Source organism: Oryzias latipes, chromosome 15, assembly GCF_002234675.1.
Source record: "Oryzias latipes chromosome 15, ASM223467v1".
Lineage (NCBI taxonomy): Eukaryota > Metazoa > Chordata > Actinopteri > Beloniformes > Adrianichthyidae > Oryzias > Oryzias latipes.
Genome location: NC_019873.2, coordinates 2,762,354 through 2,786,225, shown reverse-complemented (window position 1 = coordinate 2,786,225; position 23,872 = coordinate 2,762,354). Strand labels below are relative to the sequence as shown.

The window sequence follows — 23,872 nt, the reverse complement described above, 5'->3', positions numbered from 1 at the left end:
ACTCATTGTGCGCTGAGATGCTGTCACTTTAACCCAATGCATCATGGGATATGTAGTGCAAACAGCGGCCGAACGACTCTCTTCTCTGAGCTTCATTGTTTTGTTCACTTGTTCCACGGTCTGACACCGGATTCTGTGGAAAGCTACACCGCTAAAGACGAGCTTTAACTGGTATTTTTGTTAGAACTGAGAGACTTTATGAGCAGAATCTGAAGAAGGAAGTGAAGACGGTTCAGAGCACTGTCTAGTGGGTCTAGATGACCCAACTCCCAACGTTAAAGTGCCTAGGATAGCACAAGGGTTAATAACATGATATCCTGAAGTTTGTTTTCAAGCAGTCTCTCAACATGTTTTCCCCAACACAACATAAAGAAAACACGTCTCTCCATTCATGCGAAGGCTTTGTTGCTGTGTCTAACCTCATCCTGAGATTCTTCATTCAGGCACAGCATGCTTTTGGTCATGAAGTTATTAGGAATGTAGAGGCTGTGGTTCAGCGTGCTGCGGCCCTCTGAAGTGTCCGATTCCATTTTCAGCTCTCGGCAGGAAGCACAGGACGACGCTCCAGCTTCGGAAGGACGTTCCTGATTCTCCTGAATATTTCTTTCTGTGATGCAGCTCTCTGCGTCCTCATTTCTTTGGAACACATCTTTGCTGTCCTCAGCTTTGCAGTGGGGGTAGGACTCACAGGACTTCCCCCGGTTAAGTCTCTCCAGTCTGTCACTCCACATAGACTGGCAGCTCAGTCGCTCATCTGCTCCGATCTCAGTCAGGTCAGAAATAGGGTTGCTGATATCTCCGTGGGTAGGAGTGGAGAGACAAGGGGGGTTGTTGGAGTCAGGAACAGAACAGGAGCGATTAAGGGCCCCCCTTGCCCTGCTCGGCCTCTGCGGTGCCCTCCTTCTCACTGGGGAGCTGTTGTAAGACCGGCAGTCCATCTCATCTGCCAAGATGGTGTTATCACCTTCACTGCTGTCCATGTCCTCTGCCCAGAGGGAGGAATCCCAGCCCCCGCATACCTGACAATGGGGCACAACATTGGACATCTTAGATTAGGGCATTAAAATCCCACTACAATCATATTTGAATCTGTTGTCAAAGTGTTCTCAGTGTTCTCTTAATTGTGTTTATGCAGTTTTTACACAAACACAAAAAACGTTTGTTGTTTTCCAGGACGTAGTTTCTGCAGAGCAGCAGGAGTTCATTAGAAATTCACCTCTGAGTTGTGGGCGGGACTGTTGGCACAACAGTCAGCCAGCGCTCACTTCTTAGGATTCCTTTGTTTACACCTACCCCTGCTATAGCTTACAGCCCCTCACAACCCTGAGCTAACATAGGCGGTACAACAAAAATGGCGAGCAATATCAGAGCCATCCAGCCCACAGTTTTAGGTCAGATGCCAGCTCAGACGAGGAAAACGTAAACGTTCATGTCTGTAGGTGGAAGCATCAGAATGGTGCAGAGGTGGGAGCTTGTGGCCCGCCGATTGTAGTTTCTGCGTTACAAGTACAAGTTTTTTCAAACATTTAAAAATCATGATTTGAATAAAGTAATATTCATAAATGCAAAGTGAATCTTAATTTCAATATATTTGTCCTCTATCATCAGATAAATGCTACAAAAACATGTTAAAGTACATTAAGGATTACATTAGGATCCATTCCTAAAAACACAGAGGAAGTCCCGCAGTAAATAAAAATGGAGCCCCAAACTTCTATTATTCATAAAGCACAGAAAAAGAAAAGCAGGCAAACGTCCTGAAAGATGCCAGCTTATTTTTGCGAGTTACAGTTTACTGAAGATTCATTGGAAGTTGAGAGTCAGCAGACATAAACAAGGGAAGACGCTGCAACAGTTCCTGTGCAGGACCTCCTGTGAGCGAGACGTTTTCATGACCTGTTCTATGTTACGTCAAGAAAGGAAAACTATTCAATTCATTTGAGAAACTGGCACAGTAACCAGAGCAAATTGTTTTGTTGTCCTTTAGCAGTTCTCAAGAAGAAGTTTGGAAGGACATCCTAAAAGCAACCTGATTAAATTGTATTTCACAATAAAACAAATTTGTAATATTTATGCCTTAATAGCTTAAAACAGTAGAAGCCAAGTATCAAAACATAAAACATCTCCTTAGGTCATTGTGTTTGTATAACATGCATAGACAGAATTTAATCCATGTGTAGTAAAAAAAACAAAAAAAAATGATGTCATCATTCTCTCCATAGTACTTTGCAGTTTTTTTAACTCGTTTAGCTGAATGTTAGGCTCTAAAACCCAACAGGCACAACGCACTTCATAGTAATTTGCTCTATGATACTATTAAAATCCCTAAAGGGTTGAAAAAGCCTCTGTAACACCAGAACATTTTCTACAACGGCTCTCAAAATGTTAATACAGATTAACAGTACTAACCCAATGGGAAGTGAGTGACAAAAATGTGTCCATTACCTGCTGCCGCGACACTGAAGTGTTCTGGCTCTTATCATCTGAGCTCAGCCTTTCCACTAAATATCTGGGTTTGGAAAGCTGCCATCTCGCCTCCCAGGAAGCTTCCTGTCCATCTGTGAATGCCCCAAAACAGCAATTACAGGATAAAAAGAAACAGAGGATAATAGATGCAGGTATTTTAGATGCAAACAAGGGAGCGAGAAACATATTAACCTTGAAAGTTTGACACTGATTCAATGGAGAGCACACGGCGCCCAACAGCAGACAGTTTCCTGCACACAGCTGCAGAGGAGGTGTGACAGAGCTGCACTTCAGCCAGAGACAGGATGTCCTGCAGGAGCATCAAGGTTTGCAACATTCACACAACACCTCCACGTCACACTAAAACGTCATTTTGTCTGCATTCAAAAACAAAAAGTAGACTTGTTGGACATTTTCTGATGTATAAGGATGGTATCAAAGCTGAAAATGTTTTGTTTGTTTGGCTTTTGGTAATTCTTACTGGTAGATGTTGGACAGGGGAGAAAAGAAAAAAAAAGGTACTTGAACAATTAACATGACTTTTAAATGTCTGGAACAGAATTTTAGAGTTCAGGCCACATTTATCTTGACTTGCACTCATAGAAATTTTCCACTTGGTGCTGCTAAGGAGCATCTCCATGAAAAGTTCTGCCAGTCCCCTTTTCAGTGTTTGGAGATGGTATTATTTAGGGAGTTTGCAATAACTGCTGCTGACATTTCCACTAAATGTCCCATGACTCCATCATTAACAGCTTTTTATTTTTGGCAATTTCTGCTGTTTATTTCAAAAGCAATCATCCATAAAAGTGCGTAGAATCTCTCCTTGTATGTCATTACAATACAGATCCTGGAGTGACTTCTCTGACTTTGGTAGTGCCTCATTATGTAAAAAAAGAGAAGTTGAATAAAGAATTGGTGCTTTTTGCACCTGCAGGAGTGGTCTCTCCTCGGGGTCGTCCTCCTGCATCTGCTCCAGCAGCTTCTGGACTTCTTCTCCTACATCTGCCTCCAGTTCTGGCTCAATAACAAAGTTGAGTGCCACAGACAGCGTTGAACCCAAAGAATAAATGTGGCCCTGTAGGAAACGCAGGGAGGGAGAAACACTGATCTTACTATAATAAAGCAGCTCAGAGTGTAAAACATTATGAGAGACATATAGCTTACATGTATTATGCTCAAATCTCTTCTATTGGTGGCTTTGAAATACGGGTTTTATGGATTCACTCTTAAAATTCAAACGGAATATAAATAAACTTAACATTTTTAAATGTCAGAAACAAAAGGCTGAGATTAAAAAGTAGTATAATAAATAAATGGATGTTAATGCAATACTTCTGAATATTTTTTCTGCTATGCTGTTTAAGACTTTTTTCAGGTTTTTTTCACGACATGTCAAAGCAGACAGACACCAAAAACACCATTTTCATCAGGATAAGTCTTTACGTTTAAAGATTGTGAAAGCTGTTTGTTATTCTTCTTTATCAGCCCTTGCAGGTCAAAAGTACATTATTTTGAAATAAAAAGAGGATAACTTCTTAATGAAGAGCTTCTGTTTTCTCAAGTTTCTAATATTTCATTGAAAAGGTAAAAAAGACAAATAAGGCGTTTTGCACTGTGGCAAACAGAAGTAACAGAGGGTGGGCTGGTTGACTCCCTTCTCCTGCTCAAACATTGCCAAGCTGCTTCCAGCTGTGGAAAGCCCTGCGGTGGGGGGGTGTACAGCTGTGACCGGCTTCAGGGCTGTCTCTCACCTCAAACGTGCTGCCAGTGTTGTCAAACTCCGGAGGCACAAAGGAGCCCTCGGGATCGTCTGCATGCAGGTCAGAAAGATCAAATTAAACACGATTGTGGGAGAAAAAGGAAGCATTTTCACACAACGCCAGTTTTATATTCAAAGAAATCAAAAATCATGGAGCTTTGAAGACCACAACAGTCTACCATGTGTGGCCAAGTGGAGAAAATGTAGGTACATGGTTATGCCACTAGAGGGCGCTTCCTGAATTTCCAATGGCCAGTTCAGCCAGGAAATGGTGAACTCTGAGGAGGGAAAACGGTCAGACCGTTATTTGTCAGTTATTTTGATCTGCGGATTCTAGATGGTTGAAACCTGACGTGAAGAGCCATTAACAGACATTAAGAGGGTTAACAAACATAAAAAGCAGTGCTCGATGAAGCTAGTGTGGCCGGTGTTCATCCCTGTTCCAGTTCGGCCCACAGAGCAGCGTGCTGTAGTTATTTTTGTGTACTCTTTTCCTTTAATTTGATCTTTTCCTCTTTTTGTTTTGTTTTGTTTACACTCGTTTCTTTCGTGATTTTGGAAGATCGGAAAGTGACTGGCTAAAAGAAGAATCCAGATGACATAATAGATCCTCAGTTTGTTTTATTTTTTTATATCTTCCTGATAACCATTTTTTTTTTAATCTGAAATCCTAAGTTACATTTTATTTTTGGAATAAAGAACCCAAAGACAGTTTTGTGTCCTGTGCAGGCTTAATTTCGCCAGGCTACACATGAATTTACGCTATTCATGTGTGAGAATGAATGGCTGCCAGAGAAGGCAGGAGCAGAAGGCCGACCTGAAGCATCTCCCCAGATTCCCTGGAAATAGGTCAACCTTTAGACTGACGATAGACGCTCAAGCGTCACTATAATCATAGAGGGATGCTGTCTCAACAACAAAAGGACATCAGTTGGAAAGCTAAAGAGGAAAGAAGGAAAAATAACTCGATAGGAGTAAAGTAGGTCAGAGATATTCGGACTGAGGTTGTAATATTAGCTTTGCTATGGGTCTCTTTAGCCATTTTAAATTGTTTATTTTTCATTCACCACATTCACCTTCATCTTACTTTATATTTCCATTTATTGTTTTAATTTTTTTAATTATTTTTTCTTTATTCAGTTAGAAATTTCTACCATCCTTTCTCTATCCTCATCAGTGTATTTTTCTCTTCCATTTTTCACCTCCACAACTTCATCTACTGCTGCACCACTTTAATTAATCAGCTCTTTTTCTATTCAGTTACCACTCTTCTCTTTCCATTTAACTCCTCTTTCTTTCATCAGTATCCTCTCTCCCTTTCGCCCTCCTTCCTTTAACATCATCTTCCATTCCTTTTCTTCCCGCTGTCCTCGCCTCAGAAGGAGCTTCGGCAAATTAAAGCAAAGCAGGACAAAAGTGGATGAGAGATTATAACTCTTTGCTGTCAAAAAAAAAAAAAAACAGTGAAAGAAAAAAAAAAGAGAGAACAGCAGAAGTCACTGATGCAGCTGCCTCCAGGGTGATGCTGAGAACACAGTGAGTCATGAATGCTCACTGCATTTCTGCACAACAGGTAGGCCAAGCAGAGCGGGATCACAGATTCCTCTCACATGACTGAGAGAAAGCCAGCCAGCCTCACCGTTGTGCAAAAGTTAACTGTTTTTTTCCCTTTAATTCTTGTTGTTTGAGGACCACTAAGAACATTTTGTGATACTGGCTGCGTTTGGCAGTGCTCACATGGACACCCACGTGCACATCCCACCTCCTTTCTGCTTTACTGCAGCAATTAAGCAGCTAGAATCTGCATTGTCAGTGTGTCTTTGTTACTCCTCTCACTGAAAGCCTGCAGGGACATGGCGGCATTAGGAATATTCGACTGTGGGAGCATCAGGTGGAGGTTGCAGCACCAACACTTCAGCTACAAGGAATCAGTTAGAAACTATACAGCAGTGACAGCAGCTCTGATTCATGATAAATGCTCTTCTCGCTCACCGGGTTTGACTAACAGGAGAGACTGCAGCTTCTGCCCCATCAGGCGCAAACAGAATGAACACAATGCAAGAAGGCGTGACAATAAACATACCTGAGCCTCTCTGACAGAGGAGGCGACACATCACATCAAGCATCTTTTACCAAGACAGACAACAACGCTTAAACAGTGAGTGCAACACTGGTGTGTGTGAGTTTGTGTGAGCAGCACAGGCCGAGTCCTGATAGGATCGCCAACTGTTGCCACAACAACAATCCCTCTGGCAACTTTGATCATTGAATCATTGCTGACCAAATAATGTCATTTGGCAGCAGGGTGTGACAGCAGAGTGTCTGTGATGTTATAAATCAAAGAAAGGGCCTAAAAGATGATCTTTCCTCACCTGCATGGACATTTTGATTTGTGCAGACAGATTCACTTAAGCAGATCACTTTAAATTGGGGATAGAAGAAGTGTTTTAACTTTAGCTGGAAGTAAGAGAAAAATGTAAAAGTATCTTCCCACTGAATTTGAGGTTGAGTACTTTGTTAACTCAAACTCAAACTTTATTTATTTATATAGCGCCTTTCATTTTGGTTAAAAACACAAAGCGCTTAACATAAAAACAGATAAAACAGTCATAAAAAATGAAAGTTGTTCAAAACAGAAAACAAAGGACAATCCCACAAAGAAGGTACCCCTCCCTCACCACCCCCCGCCCCCATCCCCACCCACCCAGTTACCCCAGTAGAACAGTGAACAGAAACAAATAACTGCAGTTGAAGAAGGTCTGGCTTGGTACTGCTGCGAGGAAACGATATCATGGGGATCCATTCATTCCAAGGCCCAGCCCGACCACAGGGGCCATTACCGCAGCGCCCGCCCAACACAGGGCAGCCCAGGGCCCACTCCATGGCTATTAGACCACAGAGTGGTACCCCAGCCCGCCCAACCAGAACGGGCACCACAGCAACGGCACGCCCTACAGGTCAAGCTGGTGGTGCCCAAGAACGATGGATCCCCCAGAGGAAACACTGGAGTAAAAAACATCAGAATAAAAAATAAAAATGATCATAAAATAACAACAATAAAAATAGAAAAAGATAAAAAATAAAATAAGATATAAGAATGTTAGTAATTAAAAAATAAAAAACGTCAGTGATTAAAACATAACCTAAGTATCATTGGTAAAATAACAATAAAAAGATTTGCATATTAGAAACAAAGATAATAATAGTCCTTACAAGAAAATAAATAAATAAATAGATAAATAAATAAACAAATAAATATGTAAATAAATACCTCAATTAATAAATAGATGAATAATAAAAGACATAAGGAATGATCAAAGTCATATAAAAGCCAGACTAAAAAGGTGGGTCTTGAGCCTCTTCTTAAAAACCTCTACAGTCTCTGCGGCCCTGAGGCTCTCCGGCAGGCCGTTCCACAGGCGAGGACCATAATGGCAGAATGAAGCCTCACCATGTGTCTTGGTCCTTACCTTAGGGACAACTAAGAGGCCAGTGCCAGAGGACCTCAGGGTCCGCGAGGGTTCGTATTTTAAAATAATATCATTTAAATAAGAGGGCCCAAGACCATAAAAACATTTGTAAACCATTAAAAGAACTTTAAAATCAATCCTGACACAGCACACAAATGCTCCGTTAGGTTTACATTAACAGGAATGGTATTTATGGCTGATTTCCAAATAGCAGCGTTTCTGTGACTCACCGCTGAGCTGCTCCATGAAGCAAACATTCCCGTGAGCGTTGAAGGCCAGGGTGTCGGGTGTGATGCACAGCGTGTGGAAGAGGTGGGAGGGTCTGATACTCTGCAAGGCCAGAAGGCACTCTGCACACACAGCCCACACCTCCTCCCCACACAGACAGCCGTCCCGCAGAGAAAGTATGTCCGCCAGCGACACGTTTTCCTGTACAAATTAAGATTCATGCAATTAAGCACAGCGCATGCTGCTTAATGATTATACAAACAGAACTAGGCTCATAATTGAAACTGGACCAAGGAAGCAGCACTGGATGAAAGCTCATCCCGTCCCCCAGAAAACAAACCCTTATTTCACATGAGCCAGTCCTACATGCAGCCAACAGTGCCATCCGGCTGCTATCCTCAAACCAGTCTTTAAATTTCTCAATATCCAACTGAATACCTTGCTCAGGCCTCTGGTCCAAATGTTGAACTTTAGTGCAGCCTTGAGACAAATCAACTTCAGAAATCTTTGAAATCAACTCAAAAAGTCTGGTAGCCTCAAGCTGAAATTCAGAACTGGCAAGTAAGAGGTCTACCCCTTGACTGTTTAGAGAACTGGAACGAGTGAGTGTGACGTCACCCATAGAAAATGGTTCATTCCAACCCAATAAAGTCAATTCAGTTGCACTTATTTCACGATACAGATGTCACCATATTGGAAGCAAACAGCATCAGTAAGCAGTGATTGGTCCGAGTTGGTCTGAGTCACAGTCTCTATGGCAACCACTCTCACCATTCAGGAGTGAGCTTGTTGCGAGTCCACACCCCTTCCACTTGAAAGGAGAATTTGTCAATCAAATGTTTTGAAAGTTCAACGTGAGACCAGCGTTGACTTACACTGAAGCATCTGATTGGTCGCTTTATAACTTGAATAACTTTCACCACAGAAAAAAATCATGAAAAATGAGGATCATTAAAAACAAGAATAAAGGTATCAGAGCCAGAATTGTTATTCTGACAAAGAACAAATGAGTTACAGGTTCTTATTTCTCTATAGAAGTTTGTGGGATTTTGGCTTCTTGGAGCCAGTGGTTACTTTGTCAGTCCAGTCCTCATATACAGTTGATGAGTCTAACACAAGACTAATTCGTTGCAATAAACTTTAGTATTCCAGGATAAACCGAGTTTGCTATACCAGTGTTATTAGAATACATCAGAAACAGTGTATTGCAGTGCAGACATCCGTTAGGGCAGACTTAACATTGTGCCCAAATTTAAATAGCTGCATTAAAGAGTCAGCATTTTCTTGGTACTTAGTATTAAAGTACTGAAACATGGACTAACACTGAGTGGCCTCCCTGATCTGTGCAGCTGGAGAAAGAAACATCACTGCTGCATGCTCCTGCGCTACAATGCAGTGGTTGGATTTCTGCTGGATCTTCTGCCAGCAAGTTCAGCAAGCATGGCAAAGGGGGGATTTTAAGATCCTGCTCTCCTACAACCACTGAGTCACTCCAGCTCGATTAAAACGGAATTTTTAATATCCATTTTCACAGTTTTGAACAACTGTTTTCTCTGCCATCTTTTTAAATTTACTACTACGTCTCCTATCTGCAAGACAGGGATCCTTCAGGTCAGATTCAGGACTGTCCTAAAGGTGCTAAAGCCATAGATAGTGAAGAAATCTTATTGATGCAATGAAGTGGTGTGGAGTACAATTACAGGGCAAAGAAAGCCACCTCAAGAAGCAGCACAAGCAGCAGCAGCAACCCCATAAATAGATGGCTTCCCTTGAGAAATCCAGGAGAACACTAGACTCTTGCAGCCTGCTGAAGTTAAATATGCTGTCCTATATAAACTAAGTTCCAGGGTTTGCACCAGACTTGTTGTTCGACGCATGCCTTTGAACTCTGGGACTGGAAGACGGTGGGAAACTCTGATGTTTAGACCAGATAACAGGATTACAGAAAAAGATTGACTTTTCCTTGTAAGCATGTCTTACAAAATCAGATACACGTAAAAGGATTTACAATAAAAAAGGCCCCTCCCTCTATCTCCACAAACATCTGCAGGATGAGTTCATGAGATCGATGGATTATGTTTACTGGTTTGGATTGTGTAAACAAAAAAGGTCAGATCTGCTGCATGTAACCAATATTAAAGGTGACCTCACTATTCATTTCAACGATCAGACTAATCCAAACAATAATGAACAGTCGTGATTCTTTTACGAACACGTATTTTTGGCTTCAATGCCAAACTAAAACCAGCAAGATTTAGAAGCGATCTCGCCTTCAGGTCCATATTTTGAACAGGTTTATCATGAACCTAAACCATTGTTGTCCCATCAAAGTTTACCATTCACTGAAACATATAACAAAGGTGGAAACCTTTTTTTTTCATTTATGAGAATAATGTAGTTATTTATGGGTTTTTATGTACAAAAAAGTTAGCTAAATGTATAGGTACAATGTATTTTCAACAGCTTCATGGTAAAAGGAATAAAATAGTGTTTTAGAAAAGTTGATAGGACTTGAGCTGGTCACCAGATGTCTCTTTGTTTTTAGACTGAATACTTGGACCTTCAGATCATGTTTGTCCTTAGAATCCTTTTGGTTTTCCAAAAACAAACCAAAAAATTAATACTTTAAAGTGCCTATACCATGCAAAATGAACATTTTGAGCTTTTAAGTGTATAATAATGTTCATTCCAAATAATCTGAATTGCCTGATGAAGAGGGCAGGCTGTTTGGTGGGGCAAAACCTGGAGGCGGTGGCAGAGCGGAGGATAAGAACACCGATCACCAAAGGAGAGCATTCAGCGACCGCCTTTGCTCTCTGCCATGCCCTACTGCAGGACTGCCCATTCCTGGTCCTGGAGATCTACCACCCTGCCTGTTTTCCAGATCTCCAAGTCCTGCTAGCTGCTGATTAGCTCAATCCGATGTCTCCACATTCTGAATGAACGAACACACCTGGTCCAGGTAATCAGCAGCAAGCAGTGCAGGGAGAGCTGGAAAAGAGGCAGGGTGGTAGATCTCCAGGACCAGGACTGAGCAGCCCTGCTCTACTGTTGGAAAAATGTAAATAAGTTTTCTCATATTTGCTTTAATTCATTACCTATGTCATATAATCATACATGCAGAAGTGTTTGTGTCCAAGTTCTGGTTCACAGGAAGATGGAGGTGAACTCTTGGGAGGAGGCCTACTGTCTTAGCGTCTTCCCAGCATCAGCATGAGACTGTGTTATCTGTTTAGACCTGAATCCAAAGACGCTCTGTGTTGGTTATCCGTGAGAAAAGGCTTTGCAGGTCCAAAGTTGATGTGGGAGGACAATGAAAAGACATGTTGCAATTAATGTTTTCTGATAGCGCTGCAGCTGTGTTCTGTTTCCCTCCTTAGAACTGAGCGCATTTGTAAATGAGGGAATACCCAACAAACTTATAAAAGAGGAGGCGACAGAATGTGCGCCAGAGTGGAGAGAGATTGTTGCTGAGTATTATCTCGGTTCGTTCTCCTACTAAAAGGTACCTTGGTCTGTGGTTTTCTTTCCTTATGTTGTTATTTTGATGTTGTAGGTTGTTTTAACCTCAATTCTTATTCAAATCCATAGGATGTATAATGTTTGTTTACCTGCCCAATCATCTACTGAAAGGCTCAGGAAGTCCTTCCCACTGAGTGCAATAAGAATGTTCAATGCAGCTGGGAGGGGAGGGGCATGAGGAAGAGTCACTGAACATCCTTTTATGATCCTCATATTTGGTTTGTTGTGTGTTGTGTTGTCATATATTTCTGAGTATTCCTCTAAAAACCTGCTCTCTGAGCACCAGCCCCTCCCAACCAACAAAAATGACCGGTCTCTCACATCGTGACGTAGACCAGTGAGAACAGCCCCTTCCAGGAAGAGTGTGCACTGCCAGCTCCGCCCCCAGGCTAACAGACACACCCACTTTCTCCATGGAGCTAGCGGAGATCGCCAAAAAAGATTTCCTTTACACAATATGCTCATCCATCTGGTCTTGTTCTTTACTTGATGTGTTCATTTTACTTCTTCATGTGAAGGAAAAGGGTCATATTTTTTTTGCTCTGTGCTTCAATTATTAATCCATTGATTTGCCAAACTTGCTTTATTTTTTGGAGCCTACCAACCCAGTGATGACCAAAAGTGGGGTACATTCTGGAAAGAAATCCTATCTGATTCAAGTCCACAGAGACAAACAAACACACCTAAGAGGCAATTTAGATTCAACAGTTAACCTATGAAACAAGTTTTTAGACTGTGGAAGGAGAAATCCCACATGGGGAGAACATGCAAACTCCACCAAGAAAGGTCAGCTGAGGTTTAAAGCACTGTGACAGTGACCACTGCACCACCACACAGCCCCTAAACTAGGGGCTAAAGCGAAATGATTTGGAAACCAGCCTTTTCACACCAACACCATAATGTGTATGCTATTAAATGTTTTAGTTGGTTTGTTCACCTTTTGGCTTATCCCGTTAGGGGTCTCTAGTGAACTGGTTCACCACGTGTGGTTTGGCAGAAAGTTTTTACGCCCTTCCTCACACAACCCTGTACCTTCAAGACCCACTGGATCTTTTTGGCTTATTGCACCTAGCCCTGATTAAGAAAAAAGTCAAAGAGCAGATCAGTTCAAATACGTGTTCCTAATACAACATCTCAGCAGCTTTCAAATGCAGGACTTTTGCTCATTCTGATTCCATGCAGGAAGCAGCCAAAAGGCTCGAGGCAACACGTCCTCAGGTTGTCCATCATCCCTCAGTCAGCACATGTATCCACAATTGTGGGGTCTGTGGAACTGCCTAAAGGGATCTTCTTTAAATTTGTCATAAATGTTCACTTGGACACAAAGATGAGAAGATTATTAATCATCTTTAAAATCGTTTAAAAAGATGATTTTAAGCCACTGTTGTCTATGAAAGGATCCAAATCTGACAAAGCATGTCAAGAACAAATCTTTGTTATGTCAGTACTGTTAAACTAAGCACTGACTGAAGTTTCTTTTTTCTTTTATTAAACTTTAACTTAATAATCAGTTCATTTAGAATTCTCATAAATTATAGAAAAAACAAACAAAACTCTTTTAAAGTGTATTTACTTATAAACACATCAAATCTTTTTCATTGAGTTTAAATGCAGTTATAAAGTCTGCATCTGATTAAAAAAATAACTTCAACTCATCCAGTTAAAACAATTAACCCTTTAAAAACTGTTAAACAACATCCCAAGACCTATTTTGGGTGTGAAAAAGACTAACTTCCTTTCCAACTTTAAAGCAGTTTTCTCACCTCATCTTCCAGCAGAGGGGGGAGATGCTCCTCATCATAAAACGCATCTGGTTTTCCAGCTTTTCCCAGGTTTGAATCCTCCGCATCCATCTCAGAATCCTCCATCGTATCAGCGTTGATCCCACCACACAGAGCTGCAGAGCTCAGCCTAAACAGCGCCGTTTCCTGGATTGGCTACACAGCATGCCGAGCTCTCGGGATTCCTGCAGCATCCGCCAAGGCGACTGCGGCGCAGCCGTCGATCACTTCGGGACGCCCTGATCCAGGAGCACCGCCGGAAGGAAGAGCGCAGAGGCGGCCGCCTACAGCGCGCTACCGTCGGCTGTGGCGCTGGCCGGGGGTTGAGGCTGTCATGAACAACACCTCCATAGAAGCTGGCGGAACACTGAACACGAGCATTACGAGCTTCAGCTCCTGAGCCAGAGCTGGCAAAGCTAGCAGCGCGCAGAGCGCAGCGCGCAGAGCGCGGCTGCCTGCGCGCCACAGTTGGCTCTCCGCCTCCGCTCGCTGAAGCCCACATGGATGACTCAGATTTGTCACTTTGTTGCTATTCTTTCTTGTTCATTTGATCTGGTTTTGCCAGAATTGCTATGGTGATAACATGTACATAAACTTCTACTCTTCTTCTTTCCATCTTAATAGGCCAACATAATTCTTTTAGTTTTGTATATTCAATAAGCTTCTATTAGTTTGTAAAGATAATAGCTTTGCCTTGTGTGGAAAAGTGGCATTTTCCATTTTAAATTCTGCAGATGTTTAAAAAGAAAGAAAAGTAAAGCAAAACAGTGATGGGTGATGAAGTTTGTGTCTGCTGAGGCTCTTTCAGTGATAGATTTACTGACCACTGATTGTGTTTCATATCTCATTTCATGAGTATTCCATAAACATAACAGGTTCATATTGGGCCAATGAAGAATGTGGACTGTAAAGCAGTTCATTATGTCTCCAAAAGACATCAAGGTGAATGATAGACTAAAACATAGATAGGGCGTATGGAGAATGAACGCTTTCTCGAACACATGCATGCTCACACCAGATAATCCACTCTCTGGTTTAACCTTGACTTAAATGAAGTCCATAAGTCTCTCCTTCTGGACAAAAAACTCTAACTTTAGCCAGAAAGTCGTCCTCATCTTCTTTAGTTGAAGAAGTCTGTCTCATTGTAAATGAGTCGGTCCAGCATTGGTCATCCATTATTTAATACTCTACTTGACTTGAAGTCCAAATTTGAGACACTTTTAAAATAATACTACATCTTTGCAGTCAGATCAAAACATAAATTAACAGACTACTATTGAACTTTAGCAATAACAGAAGAACAAACATGAGCCGATGGATGTAGAACTACTGTCTGCCTCATCTGCTGTCTTTTCAGACTTTGTCAGATTGAAAACACATAATGAAATGCATGAACTAATAAATTGAAAATGAAGACATGTAACAAAAAACATCAACAATACACTAAAAAAACATATTAGCATATGATGAGTGAGCTAAAGGCCCGCAATCAACCCAGTTTGCATGAGATTGACATACATCATGATGCAGGCGAGGATGATGGCTAGTTTTCATTTTTTATTTAGGATCAGTTGATTGAAAAGAATCAACATAAAGCATGACCATCTTTTGTCATAGGAATAAGTCCAATGAAGGTTGACATCATAAATCAATGTTTGCCCCCCCAGGCCAGCACGTAGCTCACAGATTTGCTTTGACTGGATATCCTCCTGAAAGACCCAGAAAAGGAGAGTTCTTTTGGTTTTCTTCACATTTTACCACTTTGTCTCATTTATCATCTGTTGAATAAAGTGTCAGTAACGTGTCGTCACAGTCTTTGTAATTATATTCAACTTTTCAGTAGGTTTTTATTTAGTTTAGTCTGTGAAAAAGGTATAATTTTATTATCAATGGTCCAAGATCCATGATCGAAGGTCGCCTGACACAAATACAAAGTCGATCCTCCGCCTCATACCTAGGAAGTACTGGTTCTACATGCACTGATGGACATCCTTTTGTTCCAACATGGTGTTTTGCCCATGTGGGCATGAGAGTGGTCGATGGGAAGTGGACATTGAGGAGGACCATGGAGACCCCCCTTGGGAGGATTTCCAGTAGTTCTCAGAGAAACACCAAGATGGCCGGGTTGTCTGAACTGCTGATCGGCAGTCAGAGACCTATCCCCTGCCTGAAGGCATGGCCCCCTCATCCACCAGGGTGAACCACAACACCTGACAGGTCAGCTGTCTCACTATGAGAATCTCCAGAATAACAAGGAGTCCCCCCCTCTTGGATTGAATTCCAGAACCTGGGCTGTACGTGGAAGTGAGCCAGACTATTTCTAGCTGCTACGTCTCAATCTCCCTCACAAGCCGCAGGCCACTTTCCTCCCAGAAAGAGGACATTTTTAGTCCCAAAAGCCAAATTTTGTGACTGGAAGTTGGTCCACCAAGGCACACACCTTTGACTGCCACCCAAACAACATTGCACCAGCCCCTTTTGAGCTCTTCTGCAGGTGGTGGGTCCACAGGAGAGTGATTTCACATCCACACTTCAGGCTGGACCCAACAAAGGCCTGTGATAAGAACTCTAACTCATGGTATTTTAAATTGAATCAGTTACATAGAATTTAACAAACTGTATTTAGTATAATTATTGATTTATTTAAATCTTGATATAATTTCAATAGAGTGACCTGCTTGTGTTAACTGTAAAATGGAATCACTCAGATTTATCATAAAACATTCCATTATGCCTTTGTGACTATTTCTTTTTATTGCTTAGTGACATTCTTATTAATTATTTGTTTTGGACACATAATCCTGATGTTACCCACTGAATTCTGTAGTGTTCAGCCATATTGACCTCGTCAGCTTAGGACGCAAAAACGAAAACTAAGAGTTTTGTTGGGTCCACTCATGGGTCCATACACGACACCATACTAACGTTTCAGCTCTATTGATTCATTCATCCATCTTCTTCCGTTTTATCCCTTTCTGGGTCACAGGGCTGCAAGAGCCTATCCCAGCCACTTGCAGGCGAAGGTAGGGGACACCCTGGACAGGTTGCCAGTCTGTTACAGGGTCAGTCTAGTCTATCACAAACCCATGCACTCTCCCATTCACACCAATGGACAATTAGAGTAACCAATGAACTTATGAATGTTTTCGGACGGTGGGAGGAAGCCAGAGACCCCGGAGAAAACCCACGCATGCACAGAGAGAACATGCTAACTCCACACAGAAAGGTCCCCCATTGGTGCTCTGGTTCAGGTCCCCCATGTTACGGGGGGGAATAGTAAGCACCCCGGCGCAGAGAGGAGGGGAGGCAGGAGTTCCAGGGAAGACGGAGCTTTAATAAACAAACCAAAAACTACAAAACAAAACCACTGCAACAGGCAGGCAAAACTCGAAACTTGAAACACGAACCACACAGGAACTCGGGGTATGACATAATATGGACCAGCACAGGAGGAAGGGAAAGACGAGACTTAAATACATAGAAGGCAACAAGACACAGGTGGAAACACTCAGGACTGATGGGGAAAGGTAAAACTTGAAACAACAACAAAACAGGAAATGCTACAAAATAAAACAGGAAGTAACTCAAACAGGCCCGAACATAAAACAACTAGAACATAAAGGCAAAGAACCTAAAACGGTGACACCCCATTGATGTTCTGGTTCAAGTACCCCAGCCGGGACCTGAACCAGGGGCCTTCTTTTTGTAAGGGAAGAGCGCTAACCACTGCTCACGTTTCAGCTCTAATAAAATGCAAATGATACAGTTATCTTAAATTAAAAATAAAGCAAAACATTTTAAAAAAGGTTGGTTGACACCATGAGTATATTTTGGTTTGGTCAAGAAGAACTGCAGTGTTTGGTATCTCCAGGTTTGACATTCATTTCAGGTACATAATTTCATTACTTAATATCATTACCTGAAGACAAGCAGTTCTTGTGGGCAAGTCTCCAAGTCAGTGATGCATTTAAAGATGTGCCATTTTTAGAAATATCAGGTCCTGTGGAATCACCACAGTTACTTGATGAAGAAATGTAGATTACATATTGCAATGGTTTTCCCTTTGTCATGATTTATTTAGTAAAGCAAAGACATTTCATATTTTGCTTGTTTTTGTTTCTTCAACCAGTTTTAAAAGGGTATGCCAATTAAACAAAGACAAATAAACTTTCCAGTTGAGTGATAGATGACCAGGGACAATCCCAACATCATCACTCTCACAAAAAACAGAAAGTCATGCCTTGCAGTAATGTTGCTAAAATGGATAAGCAACCCAATGTTACATGATTCTGTGAAAACTGAAAGGAGGCCATGGTGGGGGGAATGCTAGTTTTGAATGCCCTCAATCTATGTAAGGGTTAAATATGAAGTTATGTATGTATGCCTTCTAAAAATAGTCTGATGTTGTTGTAATGACTGTTGTTGAGTTGATTGAGATTTTAAATTTCTAAAGTTGTGATAGTTTAAAAAGAGCGGCAGTGGATGGTTGAGCAGATGCTCAGATCCCTGCAGAGGGATCCCCAGAGACGTCCTCTGGCTGAGGGGTCCTGGCTGCCTCTGCCACCTTGCCTTCGGCGGGGGTCCTGGTGTGGGGCTGACTGGTCACTCCCCCTCTTTTTACAATCATCCACCACAGTACAAGACAAACACTCACCTGAGGTCTCAGCTCACTTCTCAACCTCAATCGTGTGACCTCGTGTGTGAGAAGATCCAAAACCCTTATTGTAACCTATTGTAACAGTAGGATTAGCCCCACACAAGAGGTCTTCATTCTCATCTGTTTGCTCAATTGCTAAACAGGACAAGTTATCTCCTGTCCATTAAGATCCCTGTCTAACACAAAGGGGTCAAACTCCAGGCCTGGTGTCCCACATGTTTTCTAGCAAAATTGCCAATTTAGCTTCTCGGCACAACACACCTGATCCAGGTATCCAACACACCTGATCCAGGTATCCAACACACCTGATCCAGGTATCCAACACACCTGATCCAGGTATCCAACACACCTGATCCAGGTATCCAACACACCTGATCCAGGTATCCAACACACCTGATCCAGATCCAACACACCCTATCCAGGTCCAACACACCTGATCCAGGTCCAACATACCTGATCCAGGTATCCAACACACCTGATCCAGGTATCCAACACACCTGATCCAGGTATCCAACATACCTGATCCAGGTATCCAACACACCTGATCCAGGTATCCAACACACCTGATCCAGGTATCCAACATACCTGATCCAGGTATCCAACACACCTGATCCAGGTCCAACACACCTGATCCAGATCCAACACACCTGATCCAGTTATCCAACACACCTGATCCATGTCCAACAGACCTGATCCAGTTATCCAACACACCTGATCCAGATCCTACACACCTGATCCAGGTCAAACACACCTGATCAATGTTCAACACACCTGATCAATGTCCAACACACCTGATCCAGTTATCCAACACACCTGATCCAGATCCTACACACGTGATCCAGGTCCAACACACCTGATCCAGATCCTACACACCTGATCCAGATCCAACACACCTGATCCAGGTCCAACACACCTGATCCAGGTCCAGCACACCTGATCCAGATCCTACACACCTGATCCAGGTATCCAACACACCTGATCCAGGTATACAACACACCTGATCCAGGTATCCAACACACCTGATCCAGGTATCCAACACACCTGATCCAGATCCAACACACCTGATCCAGGTATCCAACACACCTGATCCAGATACACACCCTATCCAGGTCCAACACACCTGATCCAGATCCAACACACCTGATCCAGGGCCAACACACCTGATCCAGGTCCAACATACCTGATCCAGGTATCCAACACACCTGATCCAGGTCCAACATACCTGATCCAGATCCAACACACCTGATCCAGTTATCCAACACACCTGATCCATGTCCAACACACCTGATCCAGGTATCCTACACACCTGATCCAGGTATCCTACACACCTGATCCAGATCCTACACACCTGATCCAGATCCAACACACCTGATCCAGGTCCAACACACCTGATCCAGGTCCAGCACACCTGATCCAGATCCTACACACCTGATCCAGGTATCCAACACACCTGATCCAGGTATCCAACACACCTGATCCAGGTATCCAACACACCTGATCCAGGTACAACACACCTGATCCAGATCCAACACACCTGATCCAGGTATCCAACACACCTGATCCAGGTATCCAACACACCTTATCCAGATCCAATACACCTGATCCAGGTAATCACTAGAAGGTAGGGCATGGTTTCTGAAAAAACAGCAGAATGCCAGCCCTCAAGGCCTGAAGTCAGACACCCCTGATCAAAAAGCTGCTTTCCATTTACCTCTCATAAAAAGTAATTCAGTTTAGTTATTTTCTGTTCATTTACTTATATTATAAAGTGTCAGCTCACAACCAATGTTATCTCAATCCCTATGCAAAGAGAAAAACATCAAGTCTCGTCAGTTACAAGTGTTATAATCTAGTTCTTTCCAAAGATTCCAGATTTTTCTTAATGAATCACTTTAGATCATTCTAATCTGGCAAGATTTCAATATGTAATTTTTAATTACATGAAAGGCTGTTAATCCAGACAGTGGAGAGGAAAATTCCCTCTGACTGAAAGGTTAGAAAGAAACATCCAGCAGAACCAGAGTCATCAATGGGGACATTTAGATTGTGGTCTCAAACGATGAAAGCTGGAGTTCAGGGACCACTGCACAGTCAATCAAAGGAAAGAAGATAGAAGCAGCGTTGGTTAATGTGTTTACTGCATTAGTATTGAAGCTTTTACCCAGGACAGGACTGTACAAAAACATTGTAAAACTGCATACAAATCCAATTTGAAATGAAATGGGACTGCCTTAAGTGAACTGAAGTATGGAATCTTTATTGTGGGCTTTTGGTCAAGATTAATTGCAAATTAAATCAGAAAAGGAACAAACTGCAGTAATCACTTCTTTTTTTTTTTTTTTTTTTTTTTTTTTTAACTTGTCCTGTCCAACAGCTAGGCAAACAGATGAGAGCTGAGGGCCTCTTGTGTTGGACATATTTTATTTTAACAAGAGGGGTTATTCATCTTCAGACAAACCAAAGGTATGTCTGAATAAACCCCTTTTGTAATTGAGGCCAAACTTTATTAATTTCAATCATGTTTGAAAATCTTTGGTGTTGGACCGGACGGAAAAGGAAAGAGGGGAAGAAGAGAGAGGGACGTTAGAGAGAGGGGGGGGGTAGTAGGGTGATAATAGGAGGGGAAGGGGGGTAAGACCATGAAGCAGCATAGAGCAGACAGGTTTACTGGTTGTTTATCGTTACGGTACGGTTCAAATGTAGTACAAAAAGGGCGGGGCCTGTTCACACACACTCAACTATTATCAACACACCTGCTAGCCGCAAAAATGTCCACATGTCAACATGCACACAAAACAGATAGTGTTCACGAACGCATACTTATGCCTTAAAACCAACTAGTGTGAAATCTTTCATTCATTCAATCATGCAAACTATTAGTGCAAAGGTGAGCTAACACCTGTGCTCAGGTGAGTGTTTATGTTCTTCTAAAATGGATGGTGGAATGTGAAAAGAAGGAGGAGGAGCGCCCAGCCACCCCCACACCCATACCCCCGCCGCAGCAGCAGCGGCAGCTGGAATTCCCCCAACGCCACACGGGAACAGGCAGGGAACAACCGCCCCCCGGGCGACCAAGACCGCCACCCAGGCCAGGGCCAGCAGGACCGCCGCGAGGCCCCCAGAGCCAGAGAGCAGGGAGGCGCAGAGGGAAAGAGAGCGCCGCCCCAGCCAGGAAAGCAGCCCCCCGCCGCGCCGGAAGAGCCCAACGCAGGGCCCCACCGGAGAGGGACGCCCACAGCCCCAGACGAGCACCCCACCACCACCCAGGAGTTCCGGGCATCCCCCCCGCCCCGACCCCAGGTACGAGCCAGGACCCCCCAAGGGAGACCCGCTCCGCACTCCAGGCAGCCACCCACCCGGCCCACGGTTGGTCCAGGTAGGAGCAAGGCAGGGGCCCGCCGCCCCCGCCCAGGAGGGGGGAACCCCGGGGAAAAAAGGGCGGCCCACAAGGGATGTTATAAATATGGCCCGACCAGGCTCGGCCATGTTGGAAGTTTGGCGGGGCCCAGCGCCCAGGGGCAAGGACCAGGACCCACCCCCCAGGGACACGAACACCCCCGGCTCAGGTGTAATATGAACCCCCCCACCGTGCGGAGAGAGCACCGCCGGGCCCAGGGAGCCGGCACCCAAGGGACACGGCCGCCATCGCCAAGGGGCCCGCACCCCCCACCAGGGAAGGGGTAGGGGACAGATGGACCCAGGTCCCACCTTCCTTGTAAAATGTGTGTGCGTGTATGGGTGTTTGAGAGGGTGTTTGTGTGCATGTGTGTGTGTTTATGTTTGAATGTATATATTGAAGGGGGAGGGGTGTGTGTACTAAGGGGGGTGCAGTTAAAATTGGCGAGTAGGGCACTAAGGGGACATCTCCTGATTACTCACAGTGACGTCCCCTCACCCTCCCCACCAAGGGGCCCTAAATGTCTAAGGTGCGGTTAAAATTGGCGGGTAGGGTGCCAGGAGGACATCTGCTGCTTGCTTGCAGTGATGTCCAAGCACCCCCCCTACCAAGGACCCTACATGTCTAAGGTGCAAATAAAACCGAAAGAGGGGGGGCCCACTCCATACGGCAACCATAGGAGGGGGGCCACTCCCAAGTAGCCCCCCCCAAGGCGCATCGCAGGCTAGATCCCCCACCCCCTCACCCTAATATGAGGTTATATAAGGAAGGGGGTAAGTTGGGGACAGCTGGTAGACTGTCCCCCGGTGCAGTAATCACTTCTAACAAACTATGTGGAAAACATGGTAAAAATGTAATTTTTCATGAAATAATGCATGTATCTTTTTATTTTGGGTTTTCCAAAATATGTAAAAAAATAAGAAAATAAAAAAATCTTGAAGAAGAGCTCATATATAGAAAATCCCTTAAGGCTTCTGTTTTTCAAAGAAGCACATTAATAAACCTGAGTGACATTAACTGAGTGAGGTGAAAGCAGCAGGTGGATGAAAACGTTAAGATGTTAATCATAGTCTCATTTGCTAACTATGCCTTCTCACAAAAACAAAAAGATCTGAAACACATTGTTAATTTGACCTGTAGCTCGCACTTTCAGCGGTCGTAAAGGTTTGAGCTTTCAAAATTTCTATTTCAATTTTCAATTCAGTTTTGTTTATATAGCCCAAAATCACAACGAAGTTCTCTCTCGGGCTTCAGTAATTGTACAAAACATTAAAATCAGTTATAAAACACAAGATTGCTAAACTAAACTAAACAGACAAAAACTTTATGACCGCTTAAAGGTCCGAACTTAGTAAAATGGATAGGTTAACCTACAAGTTCTATTTCAAACTAAAGGAACACCGTCACCCCCCCCCCCCCCCCCACAAACACACACAATGTCCAGACTCTTTCCATCCACATATGCATTCTTTTCAAACCGTTCTCTCTCTAGCTCTTGTCTTGAATTGAAGAACCACACACTACTTGGAGGAACAGCACACAACGAGACACCTCTGTTGTAAAAATACTCACCGGCTCGCTGCCCCCAGGGCAGTGGGTGACTGAGCTCTCTGCTCTGCTGCTCCCTAGCTCTGGAACCTGACGTCCTGAGAGCTCCAGTGACTGTGGACCGTTTCAGAAAGATATTTAATCAGACTTGTTCTTGAAGGCACACCTTCTGGGGCAAATCCTCCATTTTATATGTCTATAATACTGCTTTACTGTGTAGTATTTTGACATTGTCATTGCAAATATAATGTGTGTTGTGATTGTTTCTGATTGAAGTTGTAGTTGTTCAATGCTAAACTTGAGGACTCCAGGCAGATGCTTCCTCACCAGAAGGAAAGCTTTACTGGGACCATAATGTAGGTCTGAATGAGAGGAAAATGAATCTCCAGAAATGCCAAATCTCTGAATGCGTCACACATAATAATATTACACTCCCTACATGCAGCTGCAGTTCTTGCAGTTCCCAGCAAACATATCTTCATGTTGACGGTGCCTGGATCTGTGCTCCGTGTTTTTGTGCATGAGTGTGTTCGAGTGTGAGAATGAGGAAGCACTGGGGTAGAAAGTCTGGGAGGGAAAACACATACATATTCATTAGGCCTCGCAGACAAAACGTGTACTAGCACAACCTCTGCAACATCTCTTGATGTGTTCCAGCAGGACAAACATTAGTGCATCACCAGAAAAGAGGGTGGGAATCAGTCCTTCCTAGATCTTGCTGCATTTGGTTGGAGGGTCTGACACTTAGTGAGACGTTCTGTTCTTTATATCTATCTTGACTTTTAATAAAGTTCTAATCACATCATCTTCTAATCTATTTTCAAAGCATTGCCAATTGTCTTTCAATTATGATCATGCTATTTTTAAATCTAAAAACATGTGTCGTTTTCTAGGACATCGTTTCTGCAGAGCAGCAGAAGTTCATCAGAAATTCACCTTTGAGTTATGGGACCATTGGAATGGTGCAACTCCCCCTTCCCCTCCCCATTGCTGAGAGCTCTCTGTTCAAGCTTGTGTGTTTTACGCAAAGTACACAAGCTACGT

At 43.1% G+C, this 23,872-nt stretch overlaps 1 protein-coding gene across 1 annotated transcript in view; it reads right to left on the bottom strand.

Moving 5' to 3' along the window:
• The window catches only part of kndc1 (kinase non-catalytic C-lobe domain containing 1), a 42,151-nt gene extending 26,319 nt beyond the window's left edge, over window positions 1–15,832 (bottom strand). Inside the window, exons 1-7 of the mRNA XM_023963473.1 lie at window positions 13,209–15,832; window positions 7,926–8,124; window positions 4,218–4,276; window positions 3,395–3,541; window positions 2,659–2,776; window positions 2,446–2,558; window positions 420–1,019 (exon numbers count right to left, since the gene is read on the bottom strand). Of these exons, the coding sequence (XP_023819241.1) occupies window positions 420–1,019; window positions 2,446–2,558; window positions 2,659–2,776; window positions 3,395–3,541; window positions 4,218–4,276; window positions 7,926–8,124; window positions 13,209–13,313 (1,341 nt within the window). The 5' untranslated portion in view covers window positions 13,314–15,832. The remainder of the gene's footprint in view (window positions 1–419; window positions 1,020–2,445; window positions 2,559–2,658; window positions 2,777–3,394; window positions 3,542–4,217; window positions 4,277–7,925; window positions 8,125–13,208) is intronic.
• Between the last annotated feature and the right edge of the window lie 8,040 nt (window positions 15,833–23,872).